This window comes from Mesocricetus auratus, unplaced genomic scaffold, assembly GCF_017639785.1.
Source record: "Mesocricetus auratus isolate SY011 unplaced genomic scaffold, BCM_Maur_2.0 Super-Scaffold_6730, whole genome shotgun sequence".
Taxonomy (NCBI): Eukaryota; Metazoa; Chordata; class Mammalia; order Rodentia; family Cricetidae; genus Mesocricetus; species Mesocricetus auratus.
The window spans coordinates 92,621,448-92,640,621 of NW_024429184.1; the positions used below are offsets into that span (position 1 = coordinate 92,621,448).

General features: G+C 44.0%; 1 protein-coding gene across 1 annotated transcript; it reads left to right on the top strand.

Annotated features, from left to right (window-relative positions):
* The first annotated feature begins 12,808 nt into the window (after window positions 1–12,808).
* Window positions 12,809–14,822, top strand: Adrb2 (adrenoceptor beta 2). The gene is given in 1 exon segment (NM_001281948.1): window positions 12,809–14,822. A coding segment is annotated over 1 exon segment (1,257 nt). The 5' UTR covers window positions 12,809–13,018; the 3' UTR covers window positions 14,276–14,822.
* Window positions 14,823–19,174: the final 4,352 nt, after the last annotated feature.

Consider the following 19,174-nt stretch of genomic DNA (forward strand, 5'->3'; position numbering starts at 1 on the left):
AAAGCAGAAAACCTGCATTCATGGGGTAATGATGTTAATGGTTGGTTCTCCGTCTAGATTCAAAGTCCAATCTTAACATCAAATATGAAATGAATAACCTTAGTCAAGTCATCTAAATTTCCAATATTCACTCTCCTTATTTGTGAAAATAACACAGTCGGCAGTAGCTGCCTCTTCTAGTGGTCATGAAGGTTAAATGGGCTAATACACATAAGCCCAGATCCTGACATCCTACAAGCATGAGTGAAAACTGTAACTAACAAGCCATGTAGCACTCTTCACCACTGGTTCTTATGTTATTTTGCTGGTTTGTATCAGCTGATGCCTCAACAAAATATAAAAAACTGTGTGGCTCAGATGAGAATATGTCTTATCCCACAGTCTATGTCTGAAATCATGGTGTTATGAGGACTAACTGGTTCTATGGGCCTAGGAGGAGAATCTAACTTGTTCTGTGGGTTTTCTTCCTGGCTTCTTCAGTTTATTGGCAGCATTTGGGATTCCTTGGAATGTAGATACATCTTTCCACTCTTAACCTCCTACTTGTATGATACTGTACCTCTGTGTACTTGTCTATCTCCAGATCTGGCCCCCATCTAAGGATACCAGTTATTTAGGATTAAAAAGCCTACCCTATTCTACTATATCCACATTTTAACTAATTATATATGCAACAACCTTATTTACAAATACGGTCACATTCTGATTAGGGCGAGGACTTCAGTGAAGATATCTGGGGGAACAAAACAACTCCACCTGAACAGGCCTTGACATGTTTTCTCATCATCTCTGCCCTCAGTGTCTCCTTTACCAGCCTCCTGTAACCCACAAACTTGTTTGACAAACTAATTCCTACTTGATTCTCAGGTTCCGGTGACATCTTGCTTTGTAAGTGTGTCCTAACATTCTGCCTCCTCAACATTTCAGCTTCAAGGCCTTGCTCCTGTCCTTCCGGTGCCCCCATCATCACAGCCCTTATCATACCTGCCCTCCCTGTAAGACTTCAAAGTCTCGGTAGCCCTGGATACTTGTCACCATGTTTCAGAACCCAAATGGTTCCTGAGTAATTACCTCTTGCCTCATCTTATTTTTCAGATATGACCTGTTTTGTGATTTTTATGGATATTCATAAGGTTAAAAGGTGCAAAAACTAGAAAAGTTTTTAAGTATTGCTCAAAGTTGAGTTCAAAGATGAGAAGGTGTGCTGGTTGTTTAAAATAAAAGGCACTTAATGCAAGGGATGTGCTACACAGGTGTTGGAAGGGTCTGCAGACAGTAGGCTGAGAAAGTCATGGATGAAGATGCTACCACCAGCAAGAATGGGAGAACAGAAGGGAAATGCAGAGGCTGCCAGAGAGATGCCGTGCATAGGACGTTCACATCTGGGCAACAGATCCCGGAAAGAGGAGGAGTCATATGATTGAAGCTTGAATTTCAGATCAGGTGAACAGCTTGTCCAGGGATGCTGAAAGGAACTAGAGGTTAAATACCAACTGTCCTTCACTGACAGCATGATCATCAAGATATCCAGCAAGAAACGCTCAGAAATAGAGTTTGCAGATCTCAGCACCTGCATCACAAAAGGCAAAGAGTTGCTGAGAGGCAATAGCGACAACCCACAGGAGCAGCACAAGCCAGAAGCCTGAACCAGAGGTGTGTGGACTACAAGAGATTAGGAAGGAGTCCTGAAAATAGGTTTCTACTGGTAGCTGTCACACATTATCCATATCCTTCCCCTAAACACCTTTCTCTTCTGAGATTCAGTTTCACTATCCATGGCAGGAAGGAGGAGCAAGGTGACTTGAGGGCCTTTCCCTATATGCACAGGGATTGAAATGAGAAGTACATGGGAATTTCGAATGACACCGACACCCTCAAATCTACAGTATTCTACCTCTGACTATCATGCGCAGGAATAGAACGTTTCATGTCCTTGATTCTGTGGCTTCTGTCACTGTGTCCCAACAAAGGAAAGAAGCTGGCCCTGCATTTCTCTACCACAGTGACTCTTGATCAAACTGATTCCAAAATGAGCCCCTGCATGGGCTGTTTGACTGCGAACTTTGAGAAGTAAAGGAAGAAATTACCCAAGTGACAGCAGGGGGAGTAGAGGTCTAGGGAAAAGGAACCAAGTTGGGAGGTGACTAAGTTGATTTTTACACAAGAGGGTTTGCGTTCACCTGTTTCACGGCAGTGCTGTCTCCAGCCCTCTGCCTCTCTGCTTCCCATGGGCCAGTTGGGAATTTAGGAAATTGGGAGACTTAGAGGTGTCTCAGTGTGGCCATTCATTACCTGGGAAACCAAAAGCAGCCTGTTTCCTATGTGCACTTCTGCCTGCCTCTCTAGATAGCAAAGATCAAATGAGCTGATACAGGTAGATGAGCACTCTCATCCCGGGCACTACTTAAAAAAACCAACAGTCTGTTGTTGAATGTCCTTGTCTCTTCTAGTTGTTGTCTGATTTGAGTTTCTTGACCCAGAACTTGCTGTATAATCTGGGCCTGTCCTGAATTTGCAAACCTCTGACTTTTGCACCAAAGTCCTGGAATTATAAGCACAAAATCCCGTACACAGAAGAGGGTCTCTTTATGAACATTCATTAACATATAATATGTGAAGATGCCATGATGTCACACATTATTCCATGTAGAAACTAAAAAGAATTAACTAAAATATACTCAAAAACACATGAAATATTTAAATGCTTGCACATCCACATGTTTTACCTCAGTAAGACAATTGCAAGAATGTGAAAGTGAAGAGTGATTTGAATTTATTTTAATTCAAGAGTTGGGAGTGATACCATGAGATAAGAAGTGACCTACTTAGATAGTGGACCCAGTAGTGTGAGCAAATAGTACAAAGGGAGCCAAGTGCTCCTGGTTAACATCCACAGCTAAAGATAAGTGGGCACCTCCTCTGCTTGAATTCTAGCTTCATAAGAGGAAAGTATGTTTACAGGAGATGTAGGGAAATGTGAAAATGGAAATTTAAAATATCCATATCTTCAGCCTACACACATAAAAAGTAATCTGTGACTTTTAAGTGCTGTGTAAGTGTGTGTGTATGCACATGTGTGTGCATGCATGTGTGTGTGTGTGTGTGTGTGTGTGTGTGCCTGTGTTGCATGTGTGACTTCACATACCACCACAGGTGTAGTATGGTGGTATCTTGCTTGGCCAGTGAACTTGTGGTAACTGCATTGTAGGGTCATGGCTTCAGGTGTGCAGATGTGACCCCTTATAAGGAAGAGGAGGGGCTGGCTCCCTCTCTTGGGTTGTGGTCAGAGCATTGGAAGGACAGAGACTGCATCTTCAGGAGCAGGAAGACTGTGGCTGTTATTTACTATTAATTGTGTAAGTGCTTCCCTAGTAAATACCTGTTAATCATTTATCTTGGGTCTTGTGGACTCATTTAAACCCTGCCTTCAATTGGCGCCCAGCGTGGGTTGATTCCCACAATTGGCTGGAAGGATGATATCAGATGTTCTGGCTTACTCACTTGAGACAGATTCTCTCACCTCATGCTGTCCATGGTTTGTAACTGCCTGGCAGTGAGCAAGTCTCACTTGATTCTCCTGTTTCTACCATCCAACAACATTGGGGTTACAACTGCATACAGCTACACCAACTTTCTTATATGGGTGTTGGAGATTTAAACCACAGTCCTCATGTTTGCACAGCAAAGCCTCTAGCCACTGAGCCATTTCTCCAGTCTGAAGTTGAGTATTCATACAAACCAAATATGGATAGCAAGGTCGGGGCCTTCAGAAGGCAAGGAAACTAGCACTAGTGTGGAATGAAACACTGCTGGTGTTGATAGATGACAGTCGACCACTTAGCAGCCTGAAACCCAGGAGAACTTAGGGAATATGAAAATTGGTAAATTCAAGACCACGTGTCCCAATGAAGAACTCCTCTAGGCTGCTCTTAATTTATTATTTTCACATTTCTGGTATGGCTGGTTCCCTGATGATTTTATAAGAAGCTAAGCTTCTAAAATTATGTGTGCATCTTCAATTTTAACTTCTGGAGATTGGTTAATTCTTTAAACTCTGCAGGCTAACCCAAAACACATCTGTAGGCCAGATGCAGCCTGCAAATGCCGATTTACAGGCACTGCTACGGGCAGTGAGGGTAGGGATAAATTAATTGAAGTCCCTGTACCAATAAATAACAGGAGCAGGCTGTGTGGTTGGGAAAAGTCCCGAGGCAGTTAGCGTAGAGAAGGACTGGTGTGGGTGAAGGAGAGAAGTGATGGAAGACTCTACTCGGGCGATGATAAAAACAAGCAAACAAAACCTAGCCGCAGTGACAGGGGCAATTCCGATGAAGAGAGGACTTGAGGCATTGAGGAAGTGGTGCAGAGGGAACCGAGAGCCTAAAAGGAGTGACCCCAGAGCAGTTTTGTCTTGTAACCCTGGGAGCCCGCTGCTTAAATATGAGGAAGGAAATGTGCCTTGTTTGACAACAGACAACTTGCAGAGGAAGGGTGACTTGATATTGGAAAAGACTGAATGAGGCATTGACTGTGAGCCTTGAGGGTGAAGTCTTGATAGTGGAGGTGCAGAAAGGCCACGTGGAGCTAACCAGCTTCAGTAACAGGTCCCTGGAGGACAAGCAAATGATCAGAATCCTAGTCCTACCTTCCTTAAAGCAGTGCTTTGGCCCTTTAATTTAGTTCCTCATGTTGTGGTGACCCCCGACTATAAAATTATTTTGTTGCTGTTTCATAACTGTAATTTTACTAATGTTGTGAAGCATGATGTAAATATTTGATATGCAGGATATCTGATATGCAATCCCTGTGGGGGTTGAGACCCACGTGTTGAGAACTGCTGGTGAGGGGACTGGAAACACGCAAAATGAAGGAGAAAAGTAACAGGACCATTGTGATGGGAGCTCACCTATCACAACAATGCCTTGTGTGTCAACATGCACAGAACTCTAGTGGAAATGGGCTTCATCAAAAGCAAATAAAAATCTGTGCTGTCTCTGCCCCCGAGAAGTCTTTTGGGAAAAGAGATCAGTAGAAAAAAATCTCACAAATAAAACCAAAGGTACAGAATTGTGACATGCACTGAGACAGCAAGGGGCTTCTTCTGTTACTTCCTGCACAACCTGGGGCAGACTGCCCGTGTCTTTAAACCTCCTCTCTGGTCCACGAATGGGAATAGATTTATCTGTCTTGCAAAGTTATACAGAAATGAGAATAAAACCTAAGACAATGAAAGAAAGCAACATAAAGGCACTCAAGTCCAGTTCCTGGTTTGTAGCATACATGATGAGCAACAACAGAAAAATATGCTTATTGTTTTTCAGAGTGCATTCTAAGTACCAATTGATTACGATGTACTAGGAACTGATCTTAATGTCTCTTGATTTGACCTTATCACTTTATGTATCTGGAAACAGAGGCCAGGTGAGGGACTGTCATATAGTACAAGGAAGTACCAGGACTGGTTTCTCCATGTTCCCTGCCCCACAGTCAGTAGACACAGATGGAACACATTGACTTCTCCTTGACTGTGGTGATTTGAATGAGACATGTCCTCCAGAACTCAGGTATTTGAACATTTGACTCACACTTGGTAGCAGCTGTGTGGGGAGGTTTTGGAGATACAGTCCTGCTGGAGGAAGGGCATCGCTCTGCAGAATTTGAGAGTTCAGTCTCTCTGCTCCCAACTTAAGGCTGAGATGTGAACTCTCAGCTTCCTGCTCCTGTTGCCATGCCAACTACTTGCTGCCACGCTTCCCCGCCATGGTGGACTCTTACACCTCTGGAGTGAACAACCAAAATAAACTCTTTCTGTTCCGTAAGTTGCCTTTGGTGATGGTGCTTTACCACAGCAAATGAAAAGTAACGAAGACATTGACCCCGGAAGTAATTTTCCTTCTGCGCCCCTGCAGAAGACTGCTTTGGAGAAAGACCACCGTGTCTTCTTTCTAAAGTGTCCCTTCTTTCTGTCTCCTTTCTATGATGGATTTCATCTCATGCTCTCCCCATCAGCCCTGCTTCCTCCCGTCTCTGCTCTGACAGACAAGGCTTGATCGCCACAACCCCTTTACTTCTTTCTTCCAGAGCCCACAAGACCCTGCATCTCCTTGCCTTGCGCCACGGCACCAGGTAATTTGCGCATAGGAGTCCTTCAGTCCAAGTTGCATGGCCCGTCTCTTCTCTGTAGCACGTTTTCTGAATTCTGTCAGTAATAGACCTCTCCATAGATGCTCCTGGTTTAATATCAGTAATTAATATAGCACAAATTGTCTGCCAAGCTAATCCTGACCACATCACAGATACTGACTTGATATTCATAGCAACACATGAGGTCATGAGATATCAACAGCTCCCCTTAGAGATAAGGAAAGTGCGACACAGGGAGATTAAGTAACTGGTTCAGGGTTTTTCCACTAACAATTGGAGGAAGCAGTTGGCTCCAGGGTTATTCCAATGCTGCTCCAAGCATCGGGCTTTGCCTGGTTCTTTGTTTCTTTCTCCTCTAGGCTGCTTCTCCTTCACAAAGACTTTCTCAAAACTTGCCAGCAAATTCTCACCCTGAATGCAGCTGCCAGCCAATCTAATGCAAAACCTTTGCCAAGTCCGCTATAGGTAATTTGGCATATAAACAGGATACTTTCCAGCTGGGCCAATTTGTTTATTCATTTAAAAGACTGCCCTTAAGGAAAAGAATAGGATTTCCTGAAATAGAATCTATTCCAGAAACTCATGATGATGATGATGATGATGATGATGACCACAATGACAACGACGACGACAAACTTTCCTCTTGGAAACACTGTGCTAAAGTTGTTAAATGTGTTGTTTTGTTTGACCATTGGAAACATCTGAGAGTGCTGCTATCCTCCAAACACTTCCACCATAATGAAGCACCCACACACAGCTCTCTCCAAATCTACTCACCTTTGAATCGTTATATTTTTATCTTCCGTTTCAGTGTCTAATCAATACCTCAAATTCAATGTGGTCTCATTTGAATTCATCAGGTTCCTGCTCTTCTTATACCCTGTTTGGTAATGACCCTCCACATCCTCAATCCATCCCTTTACCCCCAGCTAAACCCAATTATAACTTGCTGGGATGTCGTGCTCCAAGTCTCTTGGTTTTCTTTCCCCTTCCAAGCCTAGTGCTTCATACATGCTTTCTAGTCCCTCTGCAACCACAGAAAAGATTTCATCTTCACCTTGCATTTTAACATTCTGAAGCCCAGAAGGCTAAATCATGTTGCCCAAAGAGCATCACTCTGGCTCCGAAGTCCATGCCCATTCGCAGCACTTTATCCCATTAGCACTAGTCTCATACTGAGACATCTTTGGTTTCTTAGTAATAAAAAATAATTGAGCATCTACCCATTGATGACAGTGCACTACTTAGGACTGATTCCCTTCTAGACTCCCAAGGAGTAATCCCCTTCGCGATTGCCACTCGGTATTTTAGGATACATGGAAGCACTCTCTTTAGGTACTAGAATACCTTGATGTCTCCCAAGCACTCCAGAATCTTTCTTTTTGAAAAGAGAGCCTGCCTTGGGCTCAGAACTTTGACAGGCAGCAAAATCAAGCTGAAGGGTACTAACATTGTTCTGTTTCCATAGTTGCTTCCTATTTATGGCGGGTGATACCACTTCTCCACATGTGGCTAGGACTGAATACAGTATTTTGTTTTAAAAACAATAGGGGTATCTGCATTTTTAGAGTAGTCTAGGAAATCATGATACACCTGCTTCTCAGAACAGCAAAGTCAGGGTGGTGAGAAGCAGAATATGAGTGGTGGGGATGTAAGCAAGTTGTTTTGTAGGATTCTAAGTTGTCCTTGCCAACTCCACAGTGGCTCTTCACAGTCAGGAACTCATCTCCTCAATGGCCCTCAAGTCATTTCCTCCCACAGAAGTCTAGTGCATTTCTGGCGGAAAGCTCCCCATCACATAGGTCACAGTTGAGGCTCCAAGAGAGAAGGTGACTGGCTAGTCTTATTCAGAACTCCATGGCTTTTCTGGGATCAGACCTAAGGTGTGAAGTGCTCATCCCCTACTCATGCCCTGTCTATGCTGACAATACTTGCCAGTACTTTCCTCCCATTCAGACATGCATGCCTTACACATTGCATCACACCTTCTTCAGTTCCATTCCTGAAGGAGACACCAAGCAGGCCTTGAGTCATACACATCAAGAGAATTACACACTGAACCTTGAGTATCCATCACTCTGCATATGCTTACAACTCCATTCTTATATCCTTAGGGGGACACTTTTGTACCAGCTTAGGGAACTAGGAAGACTATTTAGTCAAATAATTTTCTGTGGGGTTTAACTCTCTTGCAAAATCCCAATTGAGAAAAGCTGCTGATGTTTAGTGCCTTTGAATGATTAATTCTTTCCAGGTCAAAGAGTCCTTTATATGGCCAACCGAATTATCCATCCCTTTTTATCTCCTCCCCCTCCCTTGTTTTCATTTAATGCCATCTCCTTTTGTCCAATGCCCCTGGGATGTAGAGAATTTATTAGCGTGTCTCTCATAAAACCCAAGCATAGCAGGAAATTAAATTCATCTGGCATAAGCACCTGTTTGGAGAGCTTTGCTGGTTGCTCTGCTCTACTTCATGGTTGCCAAGGTGATTATAAAGTGACTGATGACTTGTTCTAGGATGATCCAGGTATCGATGCTAACATCATCAACTAAGGGAAGCACTGTAGGGAGAAATTGGCCATAGTGGTCCAAGATATCCGAGACCCAGGGATACTAAACCTCAAGAGGAGAGAGATGCTGTCAAGAGCTCAAGGACAGCCTTAGAAAAGAGAGGGGTCATTGTCTTGAGTGGCCTCTAGGGGGCAGACTTAAGAGTCATGGGTATAAATGGAAAGAAGACAGGTTTTAGTTCAACATCTGGACAGTGGGGAAAATACAACAAGCTGGTGGGTTTTTTCCTTACTAGAAATGGTTCTCCCAGACTTTAGGGAAAACACTGTGTAAGAAGTTAAGATGCTTCACCCCAAGCCATTACCACCCCATCGAGCTAGACAGCTCAAATATAAGCAATAATAATTTTCAGATTCATTCTTCTCCCTGGAAATTTTGTTCCTTTTCTCAAGGAAATGGAGTTTTGTTTACTCTCATCATAACTCAAATCAAAACTAAATTGCATGTTACTCATGCCCAAAGGGTCCTCTCACACATATGATATAATGAGATAAATATGCATTCTATATCTACCTTTTAATGCAAAAAAGATAGGACAATAGAAATAACCATTTCTTTTTGAAGTATGCACATGTATTTAATTTCATTTAATACGAGTTTAGTGAGATAACCCTGTCTAGATATTATTAAAAGATGGGCATGTTAAACAAAAGAATTCCACAGATGTTTCCCTATCTAAGAATTGAAAAGATGGAAGAATTTTTGTCAGAGCTAAGACCCAGGAGGAGGTTCCTTGGCTGTCCAGTGGTTGGTGTGAGGGCATTCTCTGGCAACACAGAGCCCTGCTCCTGTTCAAACACTCACTAGATAAATCAAACTATGCCTTCTATTCCTGTTTGGCAGGCAGGAAATGACAAATCAGTGTCTTAAGGGATTGACAAAACATGTAATTAGACACTATCAATCACCATAAAAGAGCTTGACTTTTCTTACATCAGATAAAGGTGGCTTAGTCTACTGTTGTATGACTTAGCTCTGTAAGGTCTCAAGCTCCATGAAAGCAGCCATAGCAGTCTCATTCACTGCAGAATGAAATCATAGTTGCTGGGTCCGGAAACCAAGCACAGCCAGGAGGACAGAGCTGGACTCTTAACTTCCCTAACACCTTGAACAGGACACTCCCCGACTTCTTCACTTCAGGCCCCTCTTTTTTTTTCAAACTTGAGGAAATAGACTAAACCATCTCCTAAGCTCATCCCTATTTTAATTGTGTCTAGACTTAGAATTCTAAAAGGAGGGCCAAGAAAAGAACATTCTGAAATTTCTACCACAGGAGGAAAGAGTATGTCTGTTTATCAAAACTGCTGAGAAACGTCACAGGACCTCCTTTTTGCTGAATGTTATTTCTTCTTGATTTAGTATGTGTGAGGTTTTAAAAGATGTTTCCCAAATTATTTAGTTAAAGTCTGGGGCAACTGAAGTGTATACCAAATAAAAGATTGGTCTGTGCTTTTCCTAAAAAGGATTTGCCTTATTCTTTTTTGTTGTTCGGTGTAGATTAAATTGCATACTTATTTACTCCATACCCTCACTCAAACAGGAAGTATGTTTTAAATGTTCTAGTTCCACAATTCAGGGTAGATGTGTATTTAAAGAAAGGTTGTTGCATAACACAAAGCCTCTTCCTAAAATGCATCAGACCAGAGCCAATTTTGGAAAACACAAATATGAGGTGGGTGTATTTTTAAAACTATGTGAACATAATAGATCTTTAATTGATATTTGTGGGTTTTATGGGAAATATTTTGAGACACTTGTCAAAAAAAACCAGTGTGTGCTACTGAAGAAAGTAAAAAGGTCCATGGAGGTTTCATTTCTAAGCTCAATTTCTGAAGTAAACACTGCACCTACCTTTTTCATAAAGTATTTTATAGTTCTGCTGGAGGAAACTAGTAATATGTTCTAAAGGATTAAGTAAATGATATAAAGTTCACTAGCAAACTTACATTGGTCTGACATTTATCTAAGTAACAGCACTTTCATAGTTTCTATCGCATTTGATTCTCATTCATTCCAATGAAAATGACTATCACACTTTATCATTTCACACACACACACACACACACGCACCCCCTTAGAGATCGAGGGAACTTGGTCTTCTCATTGTGGTTTGACTAAGGAAAACAAAAGTAAAACTTCCAAGGAGCACCAGGACCACAGGGCTCCAATCCCAGCTGTAGGTTTCTTCTAGACACCCACCTCTCCTTTTTCTTCATGGAATAACACAGTACATTAGAAAGTTTGAAAAAAATGGATCCTAGAGTCAGACAGGTTTAGGTTAAGACTCAGCTTCTGGTACAGCCTCACCAGTGATCATGGGCAAGCTATTTGCCCCATTGAGCCCCATTGGATAACTGAGCTAAAAATATCCCCCATGGGACTGTGGGAGGAATTAAATGCAATAATGCACAAAGGGGACATAGCAGAATGTTCCCTAAATGTCAGCTATTGTTATGTTATTATGTAATCTACAAAGTATGTTTTGTTATGCAGTGTGAAAGACTTGCAGTTTGTTAATGATAACACACATGAAATCAAACCCAGAAAATTATTTTTTTCCCAACAGTCAAATCATTTGTCAGATGCACAGGATAGTATTTCATGAATCTTAGTCTTTGTCTGACTTTTCTTAAAGGGGAGAACAATTATCATTTACTTTCTGCAGTTTTAAAATGGTCTCCATAGAGCATATTTTTAATAGATGTTATATGAAATTATGGGTTTTTAAAAGACAGAAATAGTCCAACAGTAGCAGGTTCACATGGCACAGCTTAAAAGATTAACAAATTACCCAGCCAACACATGAAATGATATTTTTATAGTTGCAATGGAGCTATTGAAGAAATTGTTTGAAATGAAAATTATCTGAACTGGAGAGATGGCTCAGCGGTTAAAAACATTAAATGCTCTTCCAGAGGAACAGGGTTCAGTCCTCAACACCCACATGTCAGTTTGTGAGCTGGTACATGTCTGTATCTCCAGTCCTAGGAGTCTGATGCTCTCGTCTGACCTCCAAAATAAGAACAAATGCGATGAACAGACATACCTAGAGATAAAACGTGTAAAATAAATGAATTTCACTTTTAAAAATGTAAAAAGAAAATACTAAATTTTCATTTTCAACGTATTCTCAGATATCCACCATATAACAAGAAAATGCTGCAACACTCCCAAGAATTAAAAATAAAACCACCTAACTCTCCCCAAAATGTGTAAATACTTCGATTCCTAATGAAATACAAAGAGTCAAATTACTACCTCAGTGCCTGCAAGTTCTTAAGGGGAGAGGATGCCAAAATGTATTTCTCAAAAAGTGTGCTGAGAAACTGTAGCTGTTGAAGACCCGTCCTGTGCTCTCGCCAGCTAACTGAAAGGGAATATCCTGAGAGTCTGGAAATGGGAAAAGAGGGTGTCATTTATGAGTGCTTCAGGAGGGTGGTACCTGGATGTGGACGTGGGTGTCTAAACGGTCTGCACTCCACATCTCCACTTGAGCGCTGTGTGCATTTCTTTCTGCGTGCTTCTAGGCGTCCCTTTGTTTGTTTATAGCCACCTTTCTGCTTTGGACCAGGAGACAGCTGTCGTCTCCAGCGTGAGCGGGCGCGGGTGTGTCTTGGTGTCTGTGGCTGTGGTTCGGCATAAGTCTGAGCATGTCCATGTCAGTCTGGTGCATTTGTTCCTGTGTGTCGTGTCCAAGTGTGCTTGTTCAGTCTCTCTGCTCTTTTCCTGAATGAAAATGTGTTGTGTGCCACCCTGCATCCAGAGACCTCAGCCCGCAGAGGTGACCTGTACCAACAGGTAGAACTTCCAGACTGCGCTTGGTTGGTGGATCGCACAGCAGCCCAGATTTCTGTCTCTGAGGCCCCGCTAGGGTAGCTGGGAGGGAGTGGTGGCTTGGCCTCCGGGGAGCAGTGGGGCCCCGCCCGGACCAACCCCAGGAGGAGGCGGGCTAGGCAGGGAGGGTTGGCTCTTGGTGCCTCGCCCCTCTGGGCATGCGACCGAGCCATTGGCTCAAAGTTGCTGCACGTCACCGAGCAATTCCCCTAAAGTCCGGTGCACATAACGGGCAGGGCGCACAGCAAGGCTGCTTCTCCAGCGTTCAAGCTGCTGTTAGCAGGCACCGCGAGCCCCGGGCACCCCACGAGCTGAGTGTGCAGGACGCGCCCCCAGCACAGCCACCTACAGCCGCTGAATGAAGCTTCCAGGAGTCTGCCTCCGGCCGGCTGCGCCCCGTCGGAGGTGCACCCGCTGAGAGCGCCAGGGCACCAGAAAGCCGGTGCGCTCACCTGCTCGTCTGCCAGCGATGGGGCCACCCGGGAACGACAGTGACTTCTTGCTGACAACCAACGGAAGCCATGTGCCAGACCACGATGTCACTGAGGAACGGGACGAAGCATGGGTGGTAGGCATGGCCATCCTTATGTCGGTTATCGTCCTGGCCATCGTGTTTGGCAACGTGCTGGTCATCACAGCCATTGCCAAGTTCGAGAGGCTACAGACTGTCACCAACTACTTCATAACCTCCTTGGCGTGTGCTGATCTAGTCATGGGCCTAGCGGTGGTGCCGTTTGGGGCCAGTCACATCCTTATGAAAATGTGGAATTTTGGCAACTTCTGGTGCGAGTTCTGGACTTCCATTGATGTGTTATGCGTCACAGCCAGCATTGAGACCCTGTGCGTGATAGCAGTGGATCGCTACATTGCTATCACATCGCCATTCAAGTACCAGAGCCTGCTGACCAAGAATAAGGCCCGAATGGTCATCCTAATGGTGTGGATTGTATCCGGCCTTACCTCCTTCTTGCCCATTCAGATGCACTGGTACCGTGCCACCCACCAGAAAGCCATCGACTGCTATCACAAGGAGACTTGCTGCGACTTCTTCACGAACCAGGCCTACGCCATTGCTTCCTCCATTGTATCTTTCTACGTGCCTCTAGTGGTCATGGTCTTTGTCTATTCCAGGGTCTTCCAGGTGGCCAAAAGGCAGCTCCAGAAGATAGACAAATCTGAGGGAAGATTCCACTCCCCAAACCTCGGCCAGGTGGAGCAGGATGGGCGGAGTGGGCACGGACTCCGAAGGTCCTCCAAGTTCTGCTTGAAGGAGCACAAAGCCCTCAAGACTTTAGGCATCATCATGGGCACATTCACCCTCTGCTGGCTGCCCTTCTTCATTGTCAACATCGTGCACGTGATCCAGGACAACCTCATCCCTAAGGAAGTTTACATCCTCCTTAACTGGTTGGGCTATGTCAATTCTGCTTTCAATCCCCTCATCTACTGTCGGAGTCCAGATTTCAGGATTGCCTTCCAGGAGCTTCTATGCCTCCGCAGGTCTTCTTCAAAAGCCTATGGGAACGGCTACTCCAGCAACAGTAATGGCAAAACAGACTACATGGGGGAGGCGAGTGGATGTCAGCTGGGGCAGGAAAAAGAAAGTGAACGGCTGTGTGAGGACCCCCCAGGCACGGAAAGCTTTGTGAACTGTCAAGGTACTGTGCCTAGCCTTAGCCTTGATTCCCAAGGGAGGAACTGTAGTACAAATGACTCACCGCTGTAATGCAGGCTTTCTGCTTTTTAAGACCCCTCCCTGACAGGACACTAACCAGACTATTTAACTTGAGTGTAATAACTTTAGAATAAAACTGTATAGAGATTTGCAGAAGGGGAGCATCCTTCTGCCCTTTTTTATTTTATTTTTTTAAGCCGCAAAAATAGAGAGGGAGAGAAACTGTACTTGAGTGCTTGTTTGTTTCTTGTGCAATTCAGTTCCTCTTTGCGTGGAACTTAAAAGTTTCTGTCTGAAGTATGTTGGTTCTAGAGGACTGTCTGTATGTTTAGATGATTTTCCCATGCATCTACCTCACTCGTCAAGTGTTAGGGGATACGCTGCTAGTAATTTGTACCTGAAGGAAATTTTCCTTCCTGTACCCTTACACTTGTCAATCCTGTGTCTTGGACCTTTCTGCTGTGAATATATACTCTCTCCCGCTCCACTTATTTGCTCAAATGGAGTGTGTAGACAGGGATCTGAGGGACAGCTTCAGTTGGTTTTTTTTTTTTTTTGAGCAAAGTCTAAAGTTTACAGTAAATAAATTGTTTGACCATGATTTCATTGCACCTGTTTCTCCAAAACCTCTTGACTCTGGAGTGCCCTTGTCCTTCCCACTGGAAACCACAGGTAACTGTGTGTCACAACTGCTGAGTGGTTTAATGTGGAAGATACCAGAATGGCGTGCCCTGATTGCCTAGCCCTTCCATGTGCCTTTGGATCTCCTGTGTCTTTCCTAATTTACTTGTGCCCCAAATCAGTTCCGCCTACTCTCGGCATAACCCAGTGTGTCCTACAGTTGCTATTCTCTGCTGTCACCTCGGAAACCCTGACTCAGAGAGAGAGAGAGAGAGAGAGAGAGAGAGAGAGAGAGAGAGAGAGAGAGAGAGAGTTATGGGCATATGTTTTCTCCCACGAGCTCCTGCCACCCACCTTCCAGCCCTACTTGTTTAATAACTGTGTGGATTTATATCATTGGCGTCTTTTACAGTAGTGCCCTTTGTACTGCAGCAGGGCTTGGTGTATTCAGAATGAGGAAGATGTTCTGTGTAAAGCTATTCAAGAATCTCAGAATTCCAAAGGAAATCGGAGACCTCGGTCATAGAGAGCAAAGCTTTCAAAGATTGCTGGTGAATAGTTCATACCCTGAACAAGGGTTCAGCCTCTCCTCCCTCCTTCCTGATGTCCTGGTCCCCTCTCCCCTGGTTCTCTGCACTTCTGTGTAAATCAGGCTTTCTCATGCCTGACATTTCCATGTATTATAGGATACTTAGCAGCAGACCTGTACCCAGTTAATTCCAGTAGCACCCCTCAAGTTTATAAATCATAGCCCAAAATAACCTCAACTATGACCTATTACCCCCTCAGGATAAAGTAGTCCTTAGCAGAAAGCCTGTTGTAGACTTTGAAAACATAAATCAGCTGGGTTTTGCTATTTACTACAAATGCTGTATTGTTGACACCTAGGAGAGGGTTTTTGCTTTTTGGTTTTGTTTGTTTGTTTGTTTGTTTTGTCCCCAGTTCACTCGGTTTTGGCCGTCCCTCAACCCCTCTTCCTTCTTCTTCATGAACCTGCCGTCTAAACTTGTGTTCCAGCTGCCCAGGTAGTTGCCACAAGAAGTTAAGGCTTGAGGTTCATGCACGAGTTATTTGGGAGGGTTTATCAGTAGAGGTGAGGCCCGCAGGCCCTCACTGCCTGTTTGCAGAGAGATTATAATACTGTTAAGAGGCACAGAGGGAAATCACAAAAGTAAACACGTTTCTTCTCGCAGCCCCATTCTATTTTTGCCTGTGTGTTGGAGCCAGAGCGTGGCCCAGGTTTCATGGAGTGAATCGTCCTCCCTTGCAACACCAGGCTGGAAAGATCAGCCTGCAAGGGTGGATGCCGTTCCTTCTGCTCTTAAAGCTGACACTACTTCTCCTCTCTCCCCTACTGTCCAAGGTCCCCAACACTGGCCTCCTTAGCTTCTCAAAAGCTCAGTGACGGGACCTCTGATGCGCATTGATCTCTCAAAGGGAGGCTAAACCCATGCTGTGCAAAGTGCAATGTATGTTATTCTGTGCAAACACATTTTGGTCAAGGTTTTCATACCACAGTCTCCTCCTCCTCCGGGCCTCATGTTTGAAGGTACAGCAAGCTCTCCAGATATTCTTTACGTACCCCCATAGCCTTACAAGGTCTTCAATTTGGAAGGGCTGGTAATCTGACAAGCCTGAAAGCCTAATAGAGGAAACTGCCAAAGGTAAGTGACCAAAGATGCTTAGAGCAGGGGAAAGCCAGGAGCCCAACTGCCTGCCACCAACTACTATGTGCCCTTGATAGCATCACCACTGAGCTCTGCCCTCATCTGAGTTATGGAGCCTTTCCTTGAGGATATACCATACTGTTGTCGTTGTCGTCTTTTATACAAAAACCATCGACTAAATAAATAGTCTGCAAAAGGAACAAGAACTTGGCTTTATTAAGAAGAATCTACTAGGTTATTCCCAGCATTAGGGAAGTTGGATGATCCCCTGACTCTTTATAACCAGCAAGTAATTTCAAAAAACTTCAGTTAGAATCCCTCACAGTTTTAACACACACACACACACACACACACACACACGCACACGTGTGTGTGTGTGTATTAAATATAGTATATATTAAAAACATGCCTCTCATTTGATAATTAAATAGACAGGAAAAACTATTAATAAATAAGCTAATATTATGCATACAATACCCTTGGCTAAAGGCATTTCTAACACTTTGTTAGAATTTCAGCTATGAAAGTTAACATCAATTCTCAGCTAAAGGAGACTTTTGCAATATTTGAGTCCCTTTAGGTATGCTTTAAGCTTGAGAATTTGGATCAGGTTTAAGGGGCTTGGAAAACAAGAACACCATGGGCCTGTCACAATCCCTTGTCTTTCACCTTTTATGTAGTTTTGTTTTCCCTTGTCCCTCCGTGTCTCCTGTTTGTTGACATGCCAGTTACATAAGGTCTGTGTTGGATTCATCACGATAAAGTTTTCTTTGCCTGGACAGCAAGTTCTCAGGGTCTGTCAAATGAGAACCTTATCCTGAGACTCAAGCTGACAGGTGTGAGTGGCGGCGGACAGGGTGGGCCTGCCTGCAAGATAATTACTGAGGCAAGGAATCTAGGAGGGGAAAGGATCCTGGCAGTAGGAGCTGTCCTTACATGCTGCTGAGATTGTTTGTAGATTTGCTGCCAAGTTCGTCCATACCAGAAGGAGTCCTGGAGTATTTGTAGCACACCTGCTGTGTACAGCGTCAGAGAAGTATAGGCTGTGGTCTCCTCTTTCTGGAGCATGATACATAATGCTAAACAGTCATGTGCCATGAAATCGAACTGAAAGCTACGGTTATGTTAGGCCACTGTTGAGTACTGGGTTCCCTTTGCAGGTAGAATAGTTGTCATCCAGCAAATAAAGCAACTGATGTTCAAAAAGCCACACGGCCACCTAGTTGCCAAGTAAATATCAGAACCTAGGTCTGTGTGATTCGAGAACACAAGGAGCCTAGCACCCAGGCAAAGCAGGAAGTGGCAGGGGGCAGGGAGAAGCTCATGATGTGTGCCAAAACAAGTGTCAGGACTGGAAACGCAATACCTTGTTGAGAGAAGAGGGAGGTTGTCATGGGTGGGGCAAGGAGGAATGTCCCTTCAAAACATGCGACTGCTGCATGGCTGGGGTCTGGGTCAGGAAGTCAATCACTGAAGGGCCTAGTTGACTTCTCTGGGTCTTGCCTTTGGCTTTTCTTAGAGGATGAGGTCAACTAGAATAAAGGATATGAAACTTGAAAGTGAACACAATAGAGTAAAACCGAAGCACAGGCTGCCACAGGTCCCGGCAAAGTCACCCTCGGTTCCAAAGTCAGGAAGGTCTTGTAAGTTGAATGCATCGCTGAGCCTTGTGGACACCAGTCTGAGCTGTCCTAGAGGTGTGCTGTCTGTTTTGAGCTACTGTTGTAAGGCAAAGGGCAATTATTTTCTGACTGTGAAGAGCAAGGAGGACTTTGAGTGACACTTTTCATTAACAGTAGAACCTCCCTTCTTCCTGTCAGCCGCACAGGCTGAGTTCTGTGCTATGCCTTACTTTATTGACAGACAGTACAAATAGAATTTAATGGAGAAATGCTTAAAATACTTTGGAGAACAAATTTTCCAAGCACTCTCAGGAGCTTGAAATGCTGGTGTCTTTCAAGGCAGTGGTGGCTCACACCTGTAATCCCAGCACTCAGGAGACAGAGGCAGGCAGATCGCTGTGAGTTCAAGGGCAGCCTGCTTTTCAGAGTGAGTTCCAGGACAGCCAGGGCTGCACAGGGAAACCTTGTCCTTGGAAAAACAAAAACAAAAATAAAACAAAAGAAATGCTGGTGTCTTGTGAACAATAGGAGGTGGGTGAAATGAGAAGATTTTTTTTACTTCAATTCTTACTACTGGGGTGGGGATAAATAGGTCTCGGCTCAACCTCTCTCTTTCTCTCTCTGTCTTTTTATAGTCCAGTAAGGCAGTTTCCTCGGGGGACCTCAGTTTACTTGTCTGCATAATGGAGCCACTACAGATAGTTTCCAAGCTGTGCTAAGTAAGCCCTGAATTTGTACAGCAGTTCATGTAGAGGCTAAATAGAGATTTCTAAATATCTCATGTTTCTAGTTAGAGTTGATGACATTTGTTATGGAAATAATAGCTGAGTATTCTGAGGGTAGTGAGTCCACTCAGGACATGCTGCGAAGTGCTATCAAGTGTTGGAAGACAGTGTGAGGACAAGGCAGTGTCTATTGTTTGTAAAGACTGGAGTGCAAGCATGGGCTCATGGATAGGCAGACTCCAGGGCAGGTAAGAGAAGACTTTCCTAAGCACGAAAGAGGTTGCCTTTCAGAGTAATGAGCCTTCCATTTTCGGA